Raw genomic sequence first — 18920 nt, forward strand, 5'->3', positions numbered from 1 at the left:
GAGAGGAAGAAGCAGGCTTCCCACTGAGCAGGGAGCCCAATGTGGGGATCGATCCCAGAACGCGGGGATCATCACCTGAGCCCAAGGCAGATGCTTAATGACTGAGCCACCCAGGAACCCCTTGGGTTTCCTGTTTTGCTTATAAAGTTCTCCTCTCTCCAAAGTAGGTATGCTCTTTTTTTTCCATTTGTAATTTTCTTAATATTTATTTTAAAATCCTTAATGAATCTCAAACATTCAGGTTCCACATCTAAATAATCCCTAAATGCCTTTGCTTAAAATAGTGACTGGCCTGGGAACTTCACTTGATCTCAGTACTGCCAAAGAGTTCTTTTACAAGGAGCCACTAATCCCATTAAAGTTCTTATTTGTTATCAAAAGCTTATCTGGCCCACCCTGTAAGGCAGCATGTAACACTATACAAAATAAGCCAGTTTTCTGAAACTGTAGCTGTGCGGTTTAAGTCACAAATCCTCAATCAATATTTCTTTAGTACTTTAAAATTTGCCATGGGCTCCCCTACTCATAACAGATGTGCTTGTGTGGCACAGGGCAAACTCTTAAATGATACACTTGTGATTGTTGTCTCCTCCCACCACCTGAGAGGCAGGGACAGGAACAATCAGGGAGCTAAAGTGACTTGCTCAGACTTGCCATGTAATGGTGGCCCAACAGACCACGGCCCCAGGTTTCCCGATTCCAAGTCAAGTACTTCATACCGTCCCGCGGAGCAAAATTTCAATGCGACCTATGAGTTTCCTTGCAGCAGTAAGTGATTGTTTGATAATTTTATTACAAAAAGATTGGGGAAAGGGGTTGCCAGGAATGGAAGGAGCATCTCCGGCCACCTCCAAATCCTTCTAAACAAATACCAGCCTTTGAAAATTGCAGGAGGGGAAGTGGTGTTGGCAGGAGTGGAATAAGGTATCTTCCTGCATCTACTCTAGCCCCAAATCATGCTGCAAAGAGAGAGTAACCTTGCTTAAGCCAAGATACACCCCCTGGCAGCCCCTAACAAGTTCGGTGCAGGTGTGAGTGCAAGTTGAGCTGGCATTTAACTGTATTTACACTGAGCTCTCGTATATACTCAGTTGTTGACTCCACAGGCGGCCGCTAGAAATAGAGCTCAGAGTTACCTGACCTCACTTCAGTCATGACCAAGCTGGGCTCAAAAGATACCTGAGTTAATGCCCTCATTGCTCATCTTTGGAGGAAATCCAGCCACAGCAAAACACAAGGACACACAGCAACAGATGCCGAATAATAACAATATGCAAATTACTCTTGGAAACTGATCCTGGTCCCACTAAACAGGAACTGGAGAAACCAGAGGGGGGCTAATGAAAATCAGGCGGGGAGCTTTCAAATCACGGCAAGCATCACAGCCCTTGCTTTCTCGGAACTGGTTGGTTGTCATAGAAACCTGTGTTAGTAGAGTTTCCCGGTACATTAGCTCAAAGAGGATGCTTACATTATCCTTCTCCAGTGTTGTTGGGAGAAGTCAACTAATTCAGTTCTATTAAATAAATGTTTGCTGAGGGCCTACTATGTGATAGTCTCCTGGGGTACCTGGATGAGTCCTTGTCTCTTCTTTGAAGTGCCTGCTTCACAGAGGAGACCTGACAAGAAAACAGCTGTAATGGAATGTGGCCAGTTCATTGTTTCCAGGTGGAAACACAGAGAGCAGACCAATTAATTCATTCTGGGGATGCTGGTGACTTCTAGAGTGGAGGTGACGTTTGAGCAGGGCTTTATGTGAAGGATTCGAAAGAATTTGCTAGTAGAAAACCTGGGTGAACATTCCAGGTATTAGCTTGAACAAAGACAGGGAAGCATGGCAGGTTTCACAAATGCTAAGCCTGATGAATAAATCCAGCTTGAAGCCATAATGAGTTTTGAGAGTTACAGTCAATCATTATGAACTCAGACTTCACCACTTCCAAATGTGTTGATTATCATCATCTTAAGCTAGGTTGAAGTTATCATGGCATTGACTAAAAGAGTCCTAAGCAAGAAAGTAACTTAAAGAAATTTATAAGGAAGGTTATTCATCTTCTTAAAGGAAAAAAGCTATTTTCAAACACTTTCGGAGAATGTATTCATCAACAGTAAAGGCTTTAGAGTCAGACGAACTGGGGTTTTATTGTCAATCTTAATACTTAGGAAGTAAATGATTGCAGGCAAGTTACTTTAACATTTTCAAGTCCCTATTTTGTCTTGGTTTTGTTTGGCTTTTATTTTGTAATATGTACATTGGAGATGATAATATTTTCATTGTTGGATTAGTTTCAGGAGTAAAAAAAAAAATCAAGCAATACATTCCAAATGCTTACAGCAGTGCCTGGCACAGAGTAGTTGCTTAATGTTCTAAACTGTTTAAAAATAATAATAATATGAGCCATTATAAACACTGGGTATTTCTTCTATGAAGCCTTGGGGGCTTTGAATAAATCTCTGATAGGCTAAATAAATCAGTATCAGACCATGTTCAGTTTTGGAAGGTAATTGAAAATGATTCAATTCAGTGTTAACTGTTTAGGGAGAAGGAACAACTTAACTTATAAAGTGGAATTTCTTATATACGGGTACATGCTGGTTAGTGGGTAACCTGACCGACAACTCAGGAATCCTGACTGAATCCAGTTTTCTTGTCACAGAACCACGGCTGACTTCCTCACTATTGTGCATCATTAAAATAGATGCCCCTTTCCGCAAGCCTCAGGAAGTCAAGTGAGGGCACTGAATACCTAACCGTCGTATTGCTTCTTCCACTCCATTGGTCCAAATGTTGGAAGTGTAGCTTTTCATAAAAAACTGAAGTAAACAATAATTTGTTCTGTATAAATAAAAACACGGAATTTATTATTATTTCTCAAGAGGAAAGTTACATAATTGTGTCTAGTGCTTGTCTTAGTCCGGTGACATTAGCTACCATTGGCTAAAAATCATCAATAGGACAGATAAAAATAATTTACCCTAATATCTGAAAGGAAAAGTTTTATACTCGAGTTAGGTTAGGACGTGTTTCAGTACTGTTGGCAGTATTTAGATCTCTTCTACTTACGAGTATCCAAGTAACTAACATCCCTACGGAAGGGGGCAGTGCCTTCCAGAAATGCCCGGCCGATGGCGCCCCCTAGAGTCGATATGGGGAACTGTGTGACCAACAGGTCCTCTCTGCTCTGCCTTCCTGATTCCGAGTTTTCCCAGGAGACTCTGCCTCCACTTGTCCAGGCTGCTTCCATTTCCTCCACTTCGCACAGGGTCAAAGTTCAGTGAATTCCACCCCAAGAGAATCTCCCCGCTGATGCACTTAGACAATTGTTTTTCCAGCAGCAGTTTTCTTACTATTATTATTATTTTTTATTTACTTGACAGAGAGAGAGACAGCTGGTGAGAGAGGGAACACAAGCAGGGGGAGTGGGAGAGGAAGAAGCAGGCTCTCAGCAGAGAAGCCTGATGTGGGGCTCGATCCCAGGACTCCAGGATCATGCCCTGAGCCGAAGGCAGACGCTTAACGACTGAGCCACCCAGGCGCCCCAACAGTTTTCTTATTAATCATCAACACTTGCTGAGCTCTTACCACGGTAGTGAGTACTATCCAAAGGGATAAATAAGGGGTGCCTGGGTGGCACAGCGGTTAAGCGTCTGCCTTCGGCCCAGGGCGTGATCCCGGCGTTGCGGGATCGAGCCCCACATCAGGCTCCTCCGCTGTGAGCCTGCTTCTTCCTCTCCCGCTCCCCCTGCTTGTGTTCCCTCTCTCGCTGGCTGTCTCTATCTCTGTCAAATAAATAAAATCTTAAAAAAAAAAAAGGGATAACTAAGATAAGCACTAAGTAAATTTTAAAAGCCGTCTGAAACAGATACTGCTAGTATCTCCACTTTCAGACCAGGAAGAGGAGGTTAAACAGGCTGAATAATGCCTAAGCGGAAGCACCAGGCTTCCAATCGCAGCAGCGTGGCTCCGGTCTGCAGACTTCCTCAAGATGAAAATCCACCAGTTCGTTAAGGAAGGGATGGCTGTTCCACATAAAAATCAAAACACAACCCAAACATTTCCAGACTCTTGCCATGGAAAGATCAACGTCAGCTTTGCTGTTTTATAGACAGGGAAACAGGTACCGAGAGGGAAAGTGACCCGTTCATGGGCTTGTTGTTCTTCCCCTGCTTCATCCTGAGTGCCCGACAGGTGCAGGCTCGGGGCCTGAGCGTTGGTCCTTGGGCCTGGTGGCTGTGCATTAAGTATCCTGGAATTGAAATAATATTAAACTAATTAGCATTGTTGTTGCTACAGGTGGGGGGGTGGCTCTGGTAGGGGTTGGGTGGGGCAAGGAAGCAGAAGCGCCAGAAGTAGAACTTGAGTCTTTGCCCACAGTGGCTTTGGCCGTGATGGCAGGCTCTGTATGTACTGTCTTGAGATCATGTGGTTTTCGAGTTAGGGACTATCTGAGATGTAAACGTTGACTTTGAATTGACAGCAATCAGTTAAGCTGCACAACCTTGTGGAGGATCACAACAAAGTGCGAGTTACAGTCATGGTCAAGGGCACAGGTAAGTGCTATGTTCTGCCAGCTTCAGCAACCTACTATTTCACGGAGGAATCAGTCTCATTTGTTATTGGTTATTAGTCAAGGAGAAAATTCTCCTCTGATTAAACCCAGGACTGGGGCTAAAATGAGGCAAATATGGCTCTAAGATGCAAAACTGAAGGAGGAAAGATCATGACAAAGTTGGCCTGTATTTGCAAGACCCAGAAGGTGAGCATCTCACTGAATTTTGTACCCTGGGTACCTTGCATGCCTCGTCCTGATTGAACCATTTCCACGCAGTGTCTGGGTTGCTTCTAGCTCCCTCTGCCTTCCATACTTCACTCATTTGAATGTTACTGGGTAAGCCTTCTTAAGGCTTTTTGATTTCCCCGACTAACCACCCCAAACAGACTCTGAATCATAACATTTCAATCTGTTATCCACAATCCAGGCCTAAATAATTCTCGTAAATGGCTGGTTGGACATTTGGCATTTTTCTCTGGGGTGGGGTGGCCATGGCTCTTTGCAAGGAGTGAGGAGTTGCACCCCAGGGCAGCAGATGCTGTCTGAGTGGTTTACACTAGGCCCCAATCCAAAGACAGAGTGTGCCACAGGGGGTCGGGAGCCCAGCCCCAGCAAGTAAGTAGCAGGAAAGGGGCACCTCTCAGACGACCAGTAGCCTTGAGTATCTCCTGTGGGCAGAGCACTGTCCTAACTACTAAGATCGAGATGGGGTCTTGTTGCTCTGCTGGAATCAAATCCCTAATCCTGGTTTCTATGATTTTGCAAATGAGCAGAGAGGAGCTGGGGCAGGTGAATGTGTAGAGCAGTCCTTGGTCAACAGGTTGGTTAAGCATTCTCAGCCACTTGCATTTTTCAGTAAAAACAGGAAAAGATCAGCCAGTCACGGAAACTTTGCTGTCGTGTAGGTTTGCAGGAGGTGGAATCCCGTCTCTTGGTTCCTGGAGATACTCTTATTCTTCCAGGAAAGCTTTCATTGCCCTGTGATGCTATTCTGATGGATGGAAGCTGTGTGGTGAATGAAGGCATGCTCACAGGTAGGCTGTTGTCACGGAGCTTCTTCTTTCCTGTCTAACACCTAGCCAAGAGTCAGCAAAGCATATCAACACATCCTTACCTGCTTTATACCAGCCTGATGTTAAGATATGGGGAAATAGGTGAGGGAGACACAGCCAGGCTATTCAAGCAGATGGAGACTTCATATATGCCAATAGGAAACATTTAGTAATTTAAGAATCAAATGACAATAAATACAAAATTTATAAACAGAAGAAAGGTCTAATACATGTGATTGGTTCATGTCCTGATGAGTGGAGTGAATCGGGTGCTTTGGTTCAGAGGAGGGTGAACGCATGACTGTTTGATGCATACTATCTTCATAAACATGAGCATGGCTCTCCAAACACAGCAGAACCGGAAACCACCAGCTCTCACCATTGCCAGGGAGCAGAGATTTTTATCCAGCCCTGCTCTCTGTAGATGGAGAACCGAGCCCCAGTTTCCAGGGAAGGAGATTGAATGGAAACTTCAAGGAAAGGCCGTATAACAGTTCTGTTCTTTAGAATTGTGTTTCCAGTTGATCTAACCGAGCTGAAAGCCAGTTTTCTTACAATGGTTTGAACTGTCATTCTTGTTCTTATTTGTACTTCGTAAAGTTCACTTGAATTTGTATAATTAGTAAGGCACTAGGTATAAAATATTCTTCAGTCAAAAAACCCCCAAATACGCAGGACATCATAAGAGAAGAAGAAACTACACAATAACACAAAAATAGAAAGTATTTGTCTTTAGTGCTTACAAATTGTTGTATTTCTGTTTTCAAGTTGCTAAAGACAGGAAAATACACACACACGCACACACACACACACACACACACACACTTTTTAATATCACCTAAATGTAAAGAGAATCATTATCTATTCCTAAATTGTTCAACACAAGCAGATTTCACATTAGAAATGGGCCTGGTTAATTTAAAATTGAGACAGGAAAATGTAGTAAACATAAATATGCTTGGTATAATTACAAAATACCCCTTTAGTGTGTTGAAATTTAACTGCCTTGTAATGGTAGCGATGAGGATTTGCATACTGATCGTACCCTTCATCTGGAATGTTGCCATAGTACCTGAGGCACAAAGCTCAAGCCCCAGAAAAACTGTCCTCCTCACTCCAAGGCAGCAACTGTCCCACGTTTTCCAGCAGCCTGCCAGTGATGAATGACTTCTGTCATTGGCTTCAGAGCATGGCTGTGAGGAAAAAGGGGAGGACTGAGCACAACCTTTACTCCCCTGGGTCTATGGACTTGGGTGCACAGTTCTTGCCTTGATCCCAGGAAAACTCAGAGAGTTCCAGAGAAGTAGAGAGGTTAAACAATGCTGCTTTTCCACAATGTGCAAAATTGACCTAAAATGACCTTGAGAAGTAAGTGGCTTGTCTTAGGTCTGTTTCTGGAAAAATAAGGTCACCAGAATTAATATTTATGTAACCTAAGTACCGATAAATGTCAACTTTACAGACAGACACATAAAACAGAAATACATATATTTCTTTCCATTATTTTCTTCAGAAAGATCTAATTACCATCATGCTTTAAATACATTATTACATAGCCTGCATGAATCTGCCTGCTCATGTACACTATTTGTAAAAAGGATCCTGATTGAACAATCAGATTATGCTTAGATTCCTGAAACTGCATATGTCTTCCTAGAGCATTTGTCCACGAATATGACTCAGGTTTTGTTTTGTTTTTTTTTTTCCTATGTGCAAACCAGTCCTTTGCATATATAGAAGTCCTTTATTTATGTCTTTATTTAGAAGAAAAATAGCAAATACTCCTAGCATCTCTAGAGCAATTTACATTTTAGAAATAACCTTTATATTAAAATAATGACTGAAAAGGGAGAGGTCACGACCAGCACCATTGAAATTGCAAGGATTATTAGAAACTTTTATCAACAGCTATATGCCAAAAAACTAAACAATCTGGAAGAGATGGAGGCCTTCCTGGAAACCTATAAACTACCAAGACTGAAACAGGAAGAAATAGATTTCTTAAATAGGCCAATTAACTATGAAGAAATTGAGTCAGTGATAAACAACCTTCCAAATAATAAAACTCCAGGCCCAGACGGTTTTCCTGGGGAATTCTACCAAACATTCAAAGAAGAAATAATACCTATTCTCCTAAAGCTATTTCAAAAAATAGAAACAGAAGGAAAGCTACCAAACTCATTCTATGAGGCTAATATTACCTTGATCCCCAAACCAGGCAAAGACCCCCTCAAAAAGGAGAATTACAGACCGATTTCTCTAATGAATATGGATGCCAAAATCCTCAACAAGATCCTTGCTAATAGAATCCAACAGTACATTAAAAGGATTATCCATCATGACCAAGTGGGATTCATACCTGGGATGCAAGCATGGTTCAACACTCGCAAATCAATCAATGTGATACATCATATCAACAAGAAAAGACTCAAGAACCATATGATCCTCTCAATTGATGCAGAAAAAGCATTTGACAAAATACAGCATCCTTTCCTGATTAAAACCCTTCAGAGTGTAGGAATAGAGGGTACATTTCTCAATCTCATAAAAGCCATCTATGAAAAGCCTACTGCAAGCATTATTCTCAATGGGGAAAAGCTGGAAGCCTTTCCCTTAAGATCAGGAACACGACAAGGATGCCCACTCTCGCCACTATTATTCAACATAGTACTAGAAGTCCTTGCAACAGCAATCAGAAGACAAAAAGGGATCAAAGGTATCCAAATCGGCAAAGAAGAAGTCAAACTGTCTCTCTTTGCAGATGACATGATACTCTATATGGAAAACCCAAAGGAATCCACTCCCAAACTATTAGAAGTTATAGAACAATTCAGTAAGGTGGCAGGATACAAAATCAATGCCCAGAAATCAGTTGCATTTCTATACACGAATAACGAGACTGAAGAAAGAGAAATTAGGGAATCCATCCCATTTACAATAACACCAAAAACCATACGTTACCTTGGAATTAACTTAACCAGAGACGTAAAGGACCTATATCCTAGAAACTATAGATCACTTTTGAAAGATATTGAGGAAGACATAAAAAGATGGAAAAATATTCCATGCTCATGGATTGGAAGAATTAACATAGTTAAAATGTCCATACTACCCAGAGCAATCTACACTTTCAATGCTATCCCGATCAAAATACCGAGGACATTTTTCAAAGAACTGGAACAAATAGTCCTTAAATTTGTATGGAACCAGAAAAGGCCCCGAATCTCCAAGGAACTGTTGAAAAGGAAAAACAAAGCTGGGGGCATCACAATGCCGGATTTCGAGCTGTACTACAAAGCTGTGATCACAAAGACAGCATGGTACTGGCACAAAAACAGACACATCGACCAATGGAACAGAATAGAGAACCCAGAAATGGACCCTCGGCTCTTTGGGCAACTAATCTTTGATAAAGCAGGAAAAAACATCCGGTGGAAAAAAGACAGTCTCTTCAATAAATGGTGCTGGGAAAATTGGACAGCTACATGCAAAAGAATGAAACTTGACCACTCTCTCACACCATACACAAAAATAAACTCCAAATGGATGAAAGACCTCAATGTGAGACAGGAATCCATCAAAATTCTAGAGGAGAACATAGGCAACAACTTCTATGACATCGGCCAGAGCAACCTTTTTCACGACACATCTCCAAAGGCAAGAGAAATAAAAGATAAAATGAACTTATGGGACTTTATCAGGATAAAGAGCTTCTGCACAGCCAAGGAAACAGTCAAAAAAACTAAGAGACAGCCCACGGAATGGGAGAATATATTTGCAAAGGACACCACAGATAAAGGACTGGTATCCAAGATCTACAAAGAACTTCTCAAACTCAATACACGAGAAACAAATAAACAAATCATAAAATGGGCAGAAGATATGAACAGACACTTTTCCAATGAAGACATACAAATGGCTAACAGACACATGAAAAAATGTTCAAAATCATTAGCCATCAGGGAAATTCAAATCAAAACCACACTGAGATACCACCTTACGCCAGTTAGAATGGCAAAGATAGACAAGGCAAGAAACAACAATTGTTGGAGAGGATGTGGAGAAAGGGGATCCCTCCTACATTGTTGGTGGGAATGCAAGTTGGTACAGCCACTCTGGAAAACAGTGTGGAGGTCCCTTAAAAAGTTAAAAATTGAACTACCCTATGACCCAGCCATTGCACTACTGGGTGTTTACCCCAAAGATACAGACGTAGTAAAGAGAAGGGCCATATGCACCCCAATGTTCATAGCTGCATTGTCCACAATAGCCAAATCATGGAAGGAGCCGAGATGCCCTTCAACAGATGACTGGATTAAGAAGCTGTGGTCCATATATACAATGGAATATTACTCAGCTATCAGAAAGAACGAATTCTCAACATTTGCTGCAACATGGACGGCACTGGAGGAGATAATGCTAAGTGAAATAAGTCAAGCAGAGAAAGACAATTATCATATGATTTCTCTCATCTATGGAACATAAGAACTAGGATGATCGGTAGGGGAAGAAAGGGATAAAGAAAAGGGGGGTAATCAGAAGGGGGAATGAAACATGAGAGACTATGGACTATGGGAAACAAACTGGGGACTTCAGAGGGGAGGGGGTGGGGGAAGGGGATGGACTGGTGGTGGGTAGTAAGGAGGGCACGTATTGCATGGTGCACTGGGTGTTATACGCAACTAATGAAGCATCAAACTTTACATCAGAATCGGGATGTACTGTATGGTGATTAACATAATATAATAAAATAAAATTAATTATAAAAAAAAAAAAAGAAAGAAATAACCTTTATATCTCACTTCATCATAGCATAAAACAAACAAGAGCTATTATAATACCCAATTTCCAGATGAGGAAATCCAGGTGGAAAGAGATCAGACTGGTCAGCTAACAAGTATCAGGGAGAGGTGGCTTTTGCTTCCAGACAGGAGGGACCCCAGGAGCGAGGAGGAGGAGGATTCTAAGAAGGGTAAAACTGTTATTTCTTGTGCCTCACCACCTTTTTCTCTCAACTGGGTAGTCCCACCCACAGCACATGCCCATCGTAAGATCTTCCTTCTCCTCTTCTCCTTAGCCTCATCCGATTGCCATTAAGCTCAACTATTCAGGAAATTTGATTTTATGACTACACTTAGTTTTTATTTTTGCTCCAAGTCTTGCCATCCCTGAGAGTAAGCAGTGGCATAAGTCAGTCGTTCCCATCAGTTGGCGGGTCCCCTGACCCAAAACTGGCTACTTGAGGTTGTGCAAGGCACTGGGGAGGTGGGTCTGGTCTAGGGCAGCTCTCCTGTCTGTTGCCCCTACTCCACTCTGGGCTTGGGAAATGTCCTGGGCCTGTCTCCCTGCAAAAGGAGGCCAACCTGTGCCTTTAGCTCTGTTTTCACAAACTTCTAGAATGCTTCCTTACTCTTCTCTAAGAGACACACAATATCTAAGTTTCCTTCTGATTTCTTCCAACTGCTAATCCAAGGATTTTTATTTAGCTAGAAAAGTAGTAGAGGGAAGGCATGGTGAACAGAAAAGCTTTGTTTTTATTCTCAGGTGGTCTCTAAAGTTCATGGTCAAACTTATGAATGACTTCTGAAACCCAAAAGCCAGTTATCAACTCCTCTGTCCTTTCTGCCTCTGGAGGCAATGAACCCCTTCAAGTTCCAGCTCCTTCAAGAGGCAAAAAGGAATAAATATTGTGGGGGGAAATTCTATTAATGTTTTGAAATTTCTCTTGCCACAATAGCTTGTTTTTCTTAATTCTTATATGTATTAGGCACTGCGCTAATATTTTACATACACTATTTCATTCTGTCTTTAACTCTATAAGGTGGGAGAATCTAAAGCCCAGAAAGGATGAGTCATTTGCCTAAAGTCACTCAGTTTAAAAGTGGTAGAGTTGCTATCTGGATTCATTTGTTCATTCATTCATTCATTCCACAAATGTGTATTAGTTCCTATTTATGGAACACTCTACTAGGTGCTGGTGATACAGCAGTGAATGAGGCAGATAAGATTCTGTCCTCATGGAGGTGACAGTCTAGTGGGGAGAAAAAAACATAAGAATCAGTAAATGACATAATTTTCCAACAGTTATAAATTCTATGAAGAAGGTAAAACACTCAAAACCAGGCCTTTTGACCTGAGAGCCTCCTGCCCCCTCATTCTCTTAGGGGTAATTATGGGGGAGAGGGGTAGTATTCAGTCTGTTACAATCCCCTCCTTCTCCCTCTACTCATTAGATTTAGTGACGTGTTTGAAATGTGTGTGTGGGAAGTATGCAGAGATCCGAGCTGGGCACACAGGAATTTCCCAAAGTGGTGATTTCACATCTGCACCCTGTCAGATAAGCTTGTAATGAGTTCCTAGGTCTGATCTTTTCTCTTTTTCATTTTCCTTCCTCCTGTCTTTCACTTCTCCCCTTCTTTCATTTATTCATGTGTCCTTCCATTTATTCAATAAAGGTTCAGAAATGCCTACACTGTGTTGTGTGCTGTAGTCACGAGACAAATGAGAGATGGCCACTACCCTCCAACAGCTTACAGCCAGATGGCCCCCGAAATATAAATAAACAATAACATGGCGTTTCATGCGGAGGCACTGGTTCACTGGGGTTAAGGGACAGAATCTCACTTCATAGCACCCGGGACTTCCAGGTTCCGGAAGCCTGCGGAAGTTGATGATGAGTGTTCTTCCTTGTAAAACACTCTCCCGCCTATTTAGACCTCCAAACATTGGTAGGCAAATCACCCTTTTTGGGATTCCGAGGAAGGCCAAGCACGAGACTCCATATCAATATGTGAATAGAGTAAAAGAGACTTGAAAGTCATTTCTGTGTAAAATCATATCTGATTTGAATGTTATCTTTGGAACATTATCTCCAAATGACTTCCATCTCTGGTTGGTTGAATGCCTGTCTGCCACCAAAACTGTGGGTTGTGTATGCAGAAGACATCCACTAATATTAGTCTAAGAATATATTGTGGATTAATATTCTGTGATTCAAAAGCAGCCAAACATTAGAAATTATCACTAAGTATCTGCTTTTACAAAGGCTGATTTCAAAAACAATGGGGATACAGCAATTTGGAGACTTGTCAAGAAGGTTCTATCCCTTTTCCAAAGCCGATTAGAACACAACTGATAAATCCAAACAAAGGATGAATATCATAATTGTTTTAAAAAGAATGAGTTAGGGACAACGCTTGGCTAAAGGAATTTCCTGAGGATATTCAAGATGACTACTAAAAATTATATAGCTTCTTATACAAAATGTAAGAAATGCACCGTGTAGAAAACTAGTTTTGAAAACCAATTGTGGAAAAACCTGGGTAATTGTTTTTATTCAATTCATCTAGGCATTCAGCAAAAATATGTCTTTTGAACCTATTACATGCCAGCAAGGAAAATGAGCAGTATAAAAAGATTTACATGTCAAAGTCCTTGCCCTCAGTTATTACCTAGAAGGAGAGATAGAACCTGAATTTGTGTAACTATAATCAATAGAATACTATTTCCTTTTTTGTAACAATACTATTTTTTATTAATAATAATTTTTTATTATATTATGTTAGTCACCATTCAGTACATCCCTAGTTTTTGATGTAAAGTTCCATGATTCATTACTTGCGTATAACACCCAGTGCACCATGCAATACGTGCCCTCCTTAATACCCATCACCAGCCTACCCCATTTCCCCCCATTCCAAATTAGAAATATGACATGTTATTTTGCTAATTGAACATTTAGCAAAAGACTGATGGAATTTTGAATTAATTCTAGTGCTTTTAAAATCAGGGAGCCAGGAAGGGTTATTAGCATTTTTATTTTGTCTCTGAAATGTATCCTTTTGAACTCTGAGCTAATTTTCTTTATATCTTAAATAACTTGCCTTCCTGCCATGAAGAAAAGTAGAGGAATAGTACCGGCAAAGAATAGCAGTCAATAACAGGATATGCAAGTGGCCTCGTTTAGCTGGAATGTGCAGGAAAAAGAGCGAGTGATGCTCGGTCTGTGGTGGCTCTGAAAGTCTGCGAGAGAGTTTGCCCTCGGGACCCTTCCAAACCGCATCCCGTGTATCTCTTCATCTGGCTATTTATCTGTATCCTTTATCACATCTTTTAACAAATTAGTAAATGTAAGTATTTCCCTGAGTTCCATGAGCCCCTCTAGCAAATTAATTGAACCCCAGAAGGGGTTTGTGGGAAACTCAGATTTATGAGTCAAGAAGCACAGGTGACAATGTGGATTTGCAATTAGCACCTGAAGTGGAGGGGAGCAGTCCTGTGGAACTGAGCCCTTAACCTGTGGGATCTGATGCTATCTCTAGGTAAATAGTGTCAGAATTGAATTGCATTGAGTTAAATTGTGGGACAACCTGCTAGTGTCACAGAATTGCTTGTTGTGGGGAACCCCCCCCCACCTATCTGGCGTCAAGAATGTGTGAGTGTGGTCATAGCATCATAGCAAAGGAGACACAGGAGGAAGGACTGAAGGTTTTTCCCAACTCAGGAGGTCAAGGAAGATTGTGGGTGAGATACTTACTTATTAAAAAAAGAGGTATTAATTCTACTGTAGTCTCAAATTATTATTATTAAAATGTGTTTTATGTCAAGGAGCTAAGCAATTACAGGTAATCCATTGATAAGGCAGCCACCATGAGTCAGCAACTGCCCATGAAGCCTTTGGGACCCAAATGCAAGAGTCCAAGAATGAATCAGTGAGGCCCACTCTGCAGGGCAAAAGTGGTAGGAGTTGGAGAATCAGTCCATGAGAGGGCAGAGCATGGGAAGAGGAGGAATCAGAGGTGATTCTGAGACTGTAACCCTGTCACTCAGCAGAAGGGGGGTACCATAAAAAGTCAGGAAGACATTTAGTGATGAAAATAATAATATGGATTGTAGATCTTGTAGATATGGTGACTTGGGGAAGCTAGTGGGATATCCAGGTTGGGATGAACAGCCCACCATTGGGAAATACAAGACAAGAACACAGGAGAGAGGAAAGATGAAGATAGATGTTGTTGATCTATTTAGAAGTGTTAATTAATGAGAATAAAGCTGAGATCATCCTGAAAGAACAAAGAGATGACCTGTTATATTGGTTTCTATCTTTCACTACAAGTTTCAGAAAGATCATGAAAAATATTTTACAGATTTTATGAGAGCATAATTTCTCATTCATCTCTGTACTTCCAGGACTGTTTACCTCTACCCTCGCACTCAATGTCCCAAACACCCTCAACCGTCTTTAGTGCCCAGAGCACAGCATGCTCTTGCTCTCATTGCTTCCAAGAACACTTTCCTCTTCTCCTTGATCTAGTTGGCCTCATTTCCTCTTGAGTTGTCATTTATTAATTGTCCAGGACCTCTTTCCTGGTCCTCTGTTTGGGTTAGATCTTCAGATCACCTGATACTACTATCAAAATATGTATCTTATTGTATTTTCATTAATTATTTACTACTATTTAGTGTCTTGTCCCCCTGGGCATCTGAGGGCAAGATTTCTATCTGTCTTGTTCATTATTATATTCTCAGAACTTAGAGCAGCGACTGGCACAGAATAAGCACTTAAAAGTATTTGTTGAATGAATGGATGAATGGACAGATAAACAAATAAGTGAAAGAGAAATAATAATAGTTATTACACATACTTTTAGCGCCTTCATTACCTAGCATAGATCTGGGCTTAAAGAACACTTGGGGGACACTTAAGTGACAACTCTCTTTGCTAAAATGGCCTGCTTTTTAAATTATAACAGCAAACCAGGCAGACCAGGGATGGAAAATATAAGTGGACCTTAAAAAAATATCTGGAATATACCCAAATATACCACGGTTTGCATCACCAATATCTGACTCAGGGGAAAGGCAGTTAAGATTTGAATAGCTGTGGTTTGTATACTTTCTTGAAACTGGAAAGTACCAGTTCTAAATGACTACCTGAGGTCACATGGAATCAACAAAAGACAATCTTCCCATCTTCTTTAGGAGAAAGTATACCTGTCACAAAGGCACCATTGCCCCATGTGGACAACACTGTGGCCTGGAAATCCCACAGCTTGGAAGATTATCGGAAACATGTCCTTTTCTGCGGGACAGAAGTTATCCAAGTCAAGCCGTCTGGTCAGGGGCCAGTGAGAGCAGTTGTCTTGCAAACAGGTTGGTAGATTCCACTTTTGTAAATTTAGTCCATGATTAGAGGTGGGGGAGTCGAATTGGGAAAATTTTATTTAGGAATATGGAGTTTGCTACATCCTGTTAATAACAGTCATACTCATTTCCAGTCGGACCATTATTATTCTGAGTTGCCACCATTTCCAGCTGAATGGTTCATTGTTAAAACACTTGTCTATGATGAAGCATATACAGAGATGAAGTCCATTTCCTCAAAGGCAAGGCTGTGTTCTTGTAGGTTGGTTGATTTGTTTGGTTTTGGTTTTTATATGTCCGCAAGCTTCTTTTCTTTTCCCTCTACAACCACTGTAAGTGATTACCCAGAACACAGTTCCAACCATTATTGCTTGAGGACGTTTTCCTTTCGAAGTTGCGCTTGCTGGGCTATTATTTCAAGATCCCTGCTGGATACCTCCACTTGGGTTCCCTACAAACACTTCAAAGGCGAGGCATCTAAAGGCCTCATCCTCCTCTTTCTGTTGATGGCATTACCATCTAGCCTGTCTCTCCACATCACCTTTAACTCCTCACTTTCTCCCGTAGGGCACCACGTCCTGGTGATTCTACAAATACCTCCTGAGTCCTGTCTCCCTCTCCTTCATCCCCACAGTTGGTGTTTTGTCCAGGCCCTTCATCATCTCCTGTCTAACTATTACAATAGAAATACTCTTTTGACTGTTCCCTTTAAGCTTTTGTCTGAAATAGTTTGTCTTGTCTTTTGTTCTATCTATCCCTTGATCTGTCACCAAGTCATATTTCTAAAATGTATTTTGAAGCAGTTTATGCACACCATGCTCAAAAACTTTTCAAGACTACTAAAATTATGCCCAACATTTTACATGGCATGACACAGCCAATACCTTCTGTGACTTGGTCCTAGCTCACTGTATTCACTCCTGACCTGTGTTTCTGTTAACCCACATGTGCACAAATTCAAAACACACCTTGCACTTTATTGTCTTTATTGTCTTAGTCTATTATTCAATTGTTCTACCTGACTTTTTCTCATTAAAAATATCAAGTTTTGTTCCACAGTAGTCAGTAAGCATAAGAACATCTCTCAGCCGACTGGTTAAGCAGGAGCTAATGGATGGAAATCATGGAAACCACCTGATCTGAGCTTATAAAATGCCGAGGCAACAGGTTAGAGAAAGCTCTGCCCTTTTTCCCCAAAGCTGCAAAGCCATGTTTGAGGAGACCAGATGTTCACCAAGCAGTGGCACTGAGGCATGTTTCATAGTTAACAGTAGTGACTTATATCTAGTAGTCAATTTTTTTTGGCCAATAACTTAGATATTAATGAGTATCTACAAAGTGCTATGCCCTGAGGGCTAAAGGAAAAAGAGATACTCCTGGCCCTTAAAGAAGACTGTGGTCTTGTGCAGGAGACAGGTGGATTTAGAGCTAACTAAACAAAGAACAGTGATAGATGTCATGTGATTAAGTGTTACAGGGACTACAAAGAAGGGGAGAAATTATTTTTGGTATGAAGTGTGGGAATAGAATTCCAGAAACATTTCTTTGATGACGTGGCATTTTGAGCCAAGCCTGATAGGATGGGATGGATTTAGCCAAAAAAGACATGTTAATCTTTTTCTGCAAAACACAAAGGAAAGAATGCACTGGGGTATTCTGAGAGCAGCTCATTGTTAAAAGTCTAGCAAAATAGGAGTACACCAGATTGATGGGACTTGGAGTGCTATGCCTAGAAATTTGAACTTTATTATAAAAAATGGAGGCTCTGGAAGGTTTTTGAGCATATGAATGACATGAGAGGCACATACATTTAAGAAATTACTTGTTTTGTGCTTTCCTTTTCTCTTAATTTTCTATTATTTTCAACACATATTTGAGCTTTAAAGTCTTCGCCCAGCAGCTCATCTTCTCTGGTGACTGCATCTGTTGGTTCCTTAGTCTTCTTTTCCCCAGTCTCATGCATGAGTGAGGAGCTGCACTGTGTGAGCCACTGAAGCACTGACTCCCAGAGCAAGAGAAATTGAGCAGGGCTAAGTGAATGCCATTTATTGCTCCCGGCAACTTGTAAGAATAATAAATATAAATATACTGTTAGCAATGGTGTTTTCATTCCATATTCAAATGACACTTTCATCAATCCTTAATTCAACACAAACCATTTTGGGTTTGTGGGAAACTGTATTAAAGGACCTTACTCCACCTGCAATTATCTTCATGTAGGTTACAATACCGCCAAAGGGGACTTGGTAAGATCCATCCTCTACCCTCGGCCTCTGAACTTCAAACTATACAATGATGCCTTCAAGTTTATAGTGTTCCTGGCCTGCCTTGGAGTTGTGGGTTTCTTCTATGCCCTTGGTGTATATCTGTACCATGGAGTAAGTATTGGGGGTAAGGTTTTTAATAGCATAGCTTTTCTCAAGGAACTTGACCTAACTCAAAAGGTTAGATAAGGCTAGCTTTTAGCCCCATCATTCTGTGAGACAGTGCTGTCTGATGGAGCTTTCATAGAAGATGAAACTGTTCTATACCGACGCTGTTGAATTTGGTAGCCCTTCACCACATGTGCTTACTGAACACTTGAACTGTGGCTAGTGTCACTGAGGAAATGAACTTTCAATTTTACTTCATTTAAATTATTTTAATTAACTGAATTTAACTAATGTGTTTATTTGAGTAATTTCAATTTAGGTACCCATATGTAGTTAGTGAAAATTATATTGGATGGAAAATTATATTGGAAAAGTTGTAAAGTTCACAGCTCCTTTCACTGCTTGGGTGGGAATGAGAGGTTACTGCACGTGTGACATTCGCAATACCTAAGCCCAAATAGCTTCAAATACATGTTTCCCAAGTCTGAGAGGGTGGAGAGGATTTAGTCAATCAGTTCAGAGAGCAGAAAGGGCATACTAATTAGAGTGAGCAAAGAACAAAGTAAGAAATGCAGATCTGTCTTCTGGAACCAGTAAGCAACCGAGACATTAAGTCCAGCAAGGTAGAAATAGGTCACATTGAAGGGCATCTTGAATTCCATGCCTAGAAATTTGGATTATTTGAGAATGTTGAAATATTTGAGTGTATACATTGTCCAAGGCATACCCAACAGACCATGTAGGCCATGAGTTCCTCTGTGTTCTGCTAGGTTCTGCAATGGAATTAAATGTCCACTTTT

The 18920-nt window shown here is 41.0% G+C and overlaps 1 protein-coding gene across 1 annotated transcript in view; it reads left to right on the forward strand.

Moving 5' to 3' along the window:
• Window positions 1-18920, forward strand: part of ATP13A5 (ATPase 13A5) — a 103357-nt gene that overhangs the window by 29768 nt on the left and 54669 nt on the right. Inside the window, exons 8-11 of the mRNA XM_019804350.2 lie at window positions 4479-4551; window positions 5459-5587; window positions 15587-15757; window positions 17969-18126. Coding sequence (XP_019659909.1) covers window positions 4479-4551; window positions 5459-5587; window positions 15587-15757; window positions 17969-18126 — 531 coding nt within the window. The remainder of the gene's footprint in view (window positions 1-4478; window positions 4552-5458; window positions 5588-15586; window positions 15758-17968; window positions 18127-18920) is intronic.

Source organism: Ailuropoda melanoleuca, chromosome 1 (genome assembly GCF_002007445.2).
Source record: "Ailuropoda melanoleuca isolate Jingjing chromosome 1, ASM200744v2, whole genome shotgun sequence".
Classification (NCBI taxonomy): Eukaryota; Metazoa; Chordata; class Mammalia; order Carnivora; family Ursidae; genus Ailuropoda; species Ailuropoda melanoleuca.